We start from the raw sequence: 6,198 nt of genomic DNA on the forward strand, positions 1-6,198 counted from the left end.
GAGATAAGAGAAAAAAGTATAACTAAATAGGTAGGTACTATACCTCTACCCCTACTAATTCTAAGCCTAATTAGCTATACTATCTTAAGTCTCTATAGTTAACCTTATATTCTTTCTTTTAAGTCTCTACTAGTTAATCTATTAAGGGTTATATAGACTACTAATAGCTTTATAGTAGATTTATTTTATTCTTCTATAATAAACTTATTAGTTCCTAAAAGCTATTTTATCTAAATATTATAAGGCTTTATATTCTTATTAGTTTAGAAGGCTTATTAAGTAGATCTAATCTAACCTTAATAGCCTATAATATTAAAGAGTAATAAAAGTAAAAATAAATAAAAATCTAATACTCCCTACTATATAAACTATAATACCTTTAAAGCTTTTTTTTAAAGTCTTTTTATATCCCTATATTCTTATTACTAAAGTTATACTTAGCTATTATACTTCTCTACTTATTATAAATTAGGTCTATAAATAACTACTTAACTCCTATTAATATATTATATTTCTTAGTATTATATAGTTAATAATAATAGTTATATTTATTATATATATTATATTAATCTATTTATTTAGTATAAGAGTAAGTTCTTCTCTAATACCTCCTATAAGTATCTAAAAAAAGAAAATATCTACTTCTAAATACTATTAAAATAGTTATAAACTTAGTAGTTAAAAGTTATATAACGTAGTAGTATATATATACCTTTAGGTATATATAGTTATTATAGCTATATAACTCTATAGTTTTAAAACTTATAATCTTAAAAGAAAAAGAAAAGAACTTCTTATTTACTTTATAGATCTAAAACAAAAAGAATAAGATTAAAAGCTTAAAAATCCACTAAAAAATAAGTAAATTCTACTTCTAATCTATTAGGATTAATAATAATATCTAAGCTAACTTCTCGCCTCTCAAAGGGGGCTAGTAATCTGACCTCTAAACGCTAAAAACGCCGAAAAATCCAGTAGGCCTACTAAACCCCATTCTACTACGAAATTAATTTACCTAAGATCAATGGGCATGGAGTCGAGACCCTTACCGTGGATCCCTGATATGAGCCCTGCTATCCTGAGGTCTACACCCTAACTCAGGACCGCATGAACGAGTTGCTGTATCAGATCGCGGTATGTTTGTTGGATAGGCCACGTTTGCGTCTTGATAATGAGAGTTAAGTCATGACAGGAAAGGTTTCCTAATGTAGAAAGTTTCAGTATTTGCGACAGCGCTCTCGCTTATCCAGGCACGACGGAGCATTTAAAAACACGTATGCCCAAGCTTGTGAGCTTTGATCATAGTTTCGCCACTGAGCAAAGCCACTCGTCTTGGTGAGCAGTTGTTGGGTAACCTTGCGACGGACATGAAATTTGATTCTTCACATGGGACCGTAAGTACGGGCAGCTTAGTAATGGGTAGGTACATGATTACAGCGAGATGTGTAGCCGGAAAGGGCCATAATTTGCGCACAAAATATCTGTGACATTTTCTCGTTGCTTGATACTGTGAATATCGGTTCTCTATTGCATTGCACATTTTACCGTGAACTTTCGTACGTGACGGTTCATCCGATCTCACATTGTAACACCAGATATCTGCCCCAAGTCCGCGACAAGATGCGACGCATGGCCACCGGAGACCACAATCTCAAGCCTCTGGCTTTCGGCCGTAAACCATGTGACTAGGCGTTGGTTAGTCTCCATATTTCCGTGATCAACGCCTCAGCGACTGGGTTTGCCATGGAGTTAAGGAGATTAACTTACTAGTTGAAGTACGGCATCGCACTTTTGTTTCGCAATTCCTTGCGCATCCCAGCAATGAAGACAAGGAGCTCCTCGTAAGTCCATCCCAGAATCTCACTGAGCGGCCTGAGCGCCCAGCCTTCGAGTCCTTGATCGACATACAGGCCCGCGTATTCTCCAACCTCCTTCAAGTAGGGATCTTTGGCCCATGGTCCGACAGGGACCCTCCACTTCTTGTGCACGATGTCGACGAAGCCTGCTCTTCTCATACAAGTTTCCATGATGATGGGGTTCTGGCCATCGTCTTGGGCGACACGAAAAGTCTTGCCAATAATGTCACCAGCTTGCCAAAATAGCGGGGCCCATTGTTTGAAGACGTGCTTGGGGTCTTTTTCGATCTCTTCGTTCTGCGAGCGGACTTGGCTGTCGGCCTCGACGCTCTCGAACCAGCCACCAGGCTTCAGATGCCGGAAGGCCTGGTCGTAGAGCTTCTGCCAGTTATCGATGCCGCCAAAGAGACCTCGGGCGTGAATGAAGTCGAACTCATCAGGCTTAAAGGTCCAATCAAGCTGAGCATCATCAATGAAGAATTGACAGTTTGGCGGAACCCAGCCTGGTTGGATTGGCGATATATCAATTCCGATGACGTCAAAGTCCTCATTCTCCTCTGCAACATCACTAGCCATGATGGTCATCAGCATCAAATTTACACAAAAAGCGAGTTGATACAAGGTGAGTAACATACATAGCCCAGATTCCTGTTCCAGTCCCAACGTCTAGAACTTTCTGTAGGCCATTAGTAAAGCAACACAGTACAGCCTCAATGAACATCAGTCACTAGCTATGGTGAGTTCTAGCTACACGACGGAGTAAATAAGAGTAACTTGCCAGGTTTCTGCCTCGGATAGGAGCGCCAAATAGATGGTTGTCCATAAGCAACATCATGAAATGATGTCTTTTTATTATGTCAGTTCCAGCCAAACAGCGCGTCGACGAAGCTCGCATGATATCTCTATGATCACTCACGTAATGTCAAAGCCCTCGATTTGCTGCTCGTCATTTGGCGCCCTGGGTCGATTAGAGAGCCGACAGTATAATGGAACCGAGCGAAGGCTGTTGGCTTGCACTCACCAATAATCAATAGTGTTGGAAGTCTGGAATGTTCTTCCGCGAATAGTGCGGTACTCCCTAATGCTAGAACTCAGAGAGGATGTCGATTGATGCAAACTAAGAATGAAAGTACCATGGATGTCAGCCTCTGGGTCTGGCAACGACTTTCGAGCAGGCAAGAACTCGTACCTCCCTGTATCTGAATATCCGTCGTCTGGGGTCTCAGCAGGCTCCTGAGTTTGGAGCGCGGCTTCCTTGAGTGATATCAGCAGACGAGAGCGACACCGAAATGAATTCGATGGGGTGTGGATGACGAGTGGTGCTTACTATCTGAGCCTCTTCGTCAGCCATTGTAGCTATGAGATCCGCCCTTGGTGAGGTTTCAATGTGGGCAGACAGCTGAGAGAATGTCTCGAGTGAGAAAGGGGGAAGGGAAAAAGCGAGGGAACACAAGAGGGGGGGCAACAAGAAAAGAAAACATCAGGCCAAGCGTGAAAGAATGCCGGGTCGGATACGGACACGTGGAACGATAGCAACAGCAGGCCTGGTACTGGCGAGGTCCATTCCAGGACCAACAAAGCAACCCAAGCCCGCTCATGCATCAAGTATGCAGAGCAAACCCCGCAGAGATCTTGTCACGGAATGTGCAGCCTTGCCTTGGCTTGTTGTCTCGCCCGTATATACTTATTGGGTATCATTTTGAACCCGGATGCTTGTTTCAGGGAATCTACATACCAATATTCAGGCGTCATCAAATTGACTGGAAGCGAGAGTCAGGAACATCTTCAGCGATGGCCCATAAAAGCGGCCTTGGCCGCATTGTCCTGTCAGAGTGTGACTGATCATACGACAGACAGAATGTGCGGGGGCTTTCCGCATAGACGAGATGGTAACGTACGTTGCAGGTCCACATTGAAGTGACTAGAAGAGCACGTTGCTTGGCTGTTGGAAAGCGAGTGTGCCGCTCGCCGCTCCCCAGACGAATCATATGTGAGCACCCACGCAAGGTCCGACGTCAACAGGGGTCGGCACGACTTCCCCGTCTGCAAGGCTGCAAGGTTCGCAAATCTAGTAAAGTGGTGGAGGAGACAGATCATGGCTCAAGATGGTATCCGTTGGTCTTTATTGCTTGTTGGTGACTGGTATTCCATTTGATCATCCAGAATTTCTCATGCTTATCACTAGCACCAATCATGAAGAATTGACAACCCTATTACCTCAATTATAGCATCCAGCGTTTTATCTTAGCATAAATCACCACGTACCTAGATTGAAGGTGTGGACGATTGCTTCAATCCAACAGCCTGTCGCTTTTTCATCAAAGGTTCATCCGGTCCCCAACCCTGGCCGCTGCCAACGATGGAGACCCTCAACTAAATTGGACCCATCCCCGCTGTGTTGGACAGTATGGCCATTCGTATCGATGCAAATACTGGGGGTTATCGCTCGTCTTGACCTCAACGTGCTCCGAATGGCGTAGTGATGACGGCGATCACCTCCTTTTGGATAATGCGAAGTGGTCGCAGGTGGGTTCCTGACACGACATGCTGTATCCTGGACATTGCATTCTGCAAGAGAACTGCAGCTTGAGATGCAGCTTGAGATGTACTCTCGATCAATCGTGGCCAATTCTGAGATGACCCATTACCCGCTGGTGTCGCCTTCTTATTACTGCCTACTCGATCATTTGGTCATGTCGGCTATGTTTAGATTCAAGTATACGCTAATGCCCGTTCATGATAGGAGCCATGGAAAATCAATTTGCCATGGTCCGCATTCCCACGGAACTACGGGAAGGGAGAGCAAATGGATGACCATGGGTCGTTTCACTTGGCTTTGGTGTACCGAGCTTGACGGTTGAGAAAGAATGGATGCGTACCGATGTACTGCTCTCTGTAAGTTGCTTCGACTCATAGACGTAAAATCTCATCGGAGGTGGTATGTGAGTACGGGTAGAAACGGCACATGTTCAGTTGACGTCGGAAGAAGAAAGATGAAGCCCAATCATCCACGCATAACCCAAGTCAGGTCAAGTTGCACCAGAAACATCTTAGATCAACTTTTAATACATTGTGCAATCTACTGCCGCTTATGCCACAACATCAACGCCAGCGTCTTTCAACAACCCAGCCAACTCCTTTCGTGGCTCGCCCTCGAGGAGCGCAAATGGCTTGCGCAGGCCACCAGTCTTCCACCCACGGAGTTCCATACCAGTCTTCACTGCCGAAGCATAGTTGTGCGATTCCAAGAATTTGCAGATGGGGAATATCTTCGCCCACAGCTCCCTGCCCTTCCTCAAGTCCGCATCCTCGGCAACAGCCTGCCACAGCTGGCTAGACAACTCAGGGATGATGTTGGTCGCGCCCCATACGGAACCCTTGGCGCCGGCAGCGAGGCCGTAGAAGGTAAGCGTATCCCAGCCGTTGAACGCGGTGATACGGGAGTTGGTGGCAGTGCTGAAGATCAGCTCCGTGAGGGCGGGGCCGTTTCCAGAGGTATCCTTCAAGTGTGTGACGCCAACCTCGGACAGGGAGGCGATCTCAGAGGGAGATAGTGTGACACCGCTGGCGGAGGGAATGTTGTAGTAGACGATGGGGAGCTTTGAAGCTTGGTGGATCTCGCTGAGAAGCTCGCGGAGCTGAGCCAGGTTGGGGGCGTCGTAGAAGGGGGGAACAACCATAAGGGCAGTAGCACCGACGGAGGCGGCGTGCACGGCGTGGTCGACGGCGCGGACGGTGGAGAGGTCGCCAATGCCGGCGACGACGGGCACGCGCCCCGCAGCGGACTTGACGGTCTGTTCGATCAGGATCTTGCGCTCGTCGGCGTCCAAAGCGGTGAACTCGCCGGTGCTGCCTCCGGGAACAAGACCGTGGACACCTTTGGCAATGAGGCGCTGGATATGTTCGTCGAGCAGCTTGGTGTCGATAGACTTCTGGTCGGGGGTGAAAGGGGTGGCAAGGGCCACGAGAACGCCCTTCAGCTCTTGAGGTGCCATGTTGGATTAGTTTTTGTCGTAATAAGTTCTGAACAGATGATAAAAAGACGAGAATGCGGTTTCAGATGACAGAGTATTGGTTCAGCTTTGGGCTGGGTCGTTCGCAAGGAGAAGGATGCAGAAGTGTTCCGGGCTGGAGTGTAGCACTGCGCAGAAGCCAAGGTCATATATTGAGCTGATGAAGTGGGTTATCTAATACGAACCTTTCACATTGGATGGTTGACAAAAGCCTTCGGGATGTCTTGCTCTTTGCAAGAGTCAGCTGCACCAGCAAACTAGCCCCTCCTCAAAGCAGCCGTCCGGCATCGCACTGCGTTTGAACTCGAGCAGACCTGCCTTTCCTGCCG

General features: G+C 46.5%; 2 protein-coding genes across 2 annotated transcripts; both read right to left on the reverse strand.

The window, feature by feature from the left end:
• Window positions 1–1,651: 1,651 nt before the first annotated feature.
• GCG54_00011148 (uncharacterized protein) lies at window positions 1,652–3,207 on the reverse strand (the record flags this gene model as incomplete). The annotated part of the gene is made up of 6 exons (XM_045411057.1): window positions 1,652–1,685; window positions 1,768–2,424; window positions 2,773–2,814; window positions 2,878–2,940; window positions 3,046–3,110; window positions 3,184–3,207. The coding sequence occupies 6 exons, from the start codon at window positions 3,205–3,207 to the stop codon at window positions 1,652–1,654; spliced, it is 885 nt and encodes a 294-aa protein (XP_045268115.1).
• Window positions 3,208–4,945: 1,738 nt separating this feature from the next.
• GCG54_00011149 (4-hydroxy-tetrahydrodipicolinate synthase) lies at window positions 4,946–5,851 on the reverse strand (the record flags this gene model as incomplete). Its single annotated transcript, XM_045411058.1, has 1 exon — window positions 4,946–5,851. One exon carries the CDS (start codon window positions 5,849–5,851, stop codon window positions 4,946–4,948), a length of 906 nt encoding a protein of 301 aa, XP_045268116.1.
• Window positions 5,852–6,198: the final 347 nt, after the last annotated feature.

The sequence above is a fragment of the Colletotrichum gloeosporioides genome (genome assembly GCF_011800055.1).
Source record: "Colletotrichum gloeosporioides strain Lc1 chromosome Unknown consensus_17, whole genome shotgun sequence".
In the NCBI taxonomy this organism is placed as follows: domain Eukaryota; kingdom Fungi; phylum Ascomycota; class Sordariomycetes; order Glomerellales; family Glomerellaceae; genus Colletotrichum; species Colletotrichum gloeosporioides.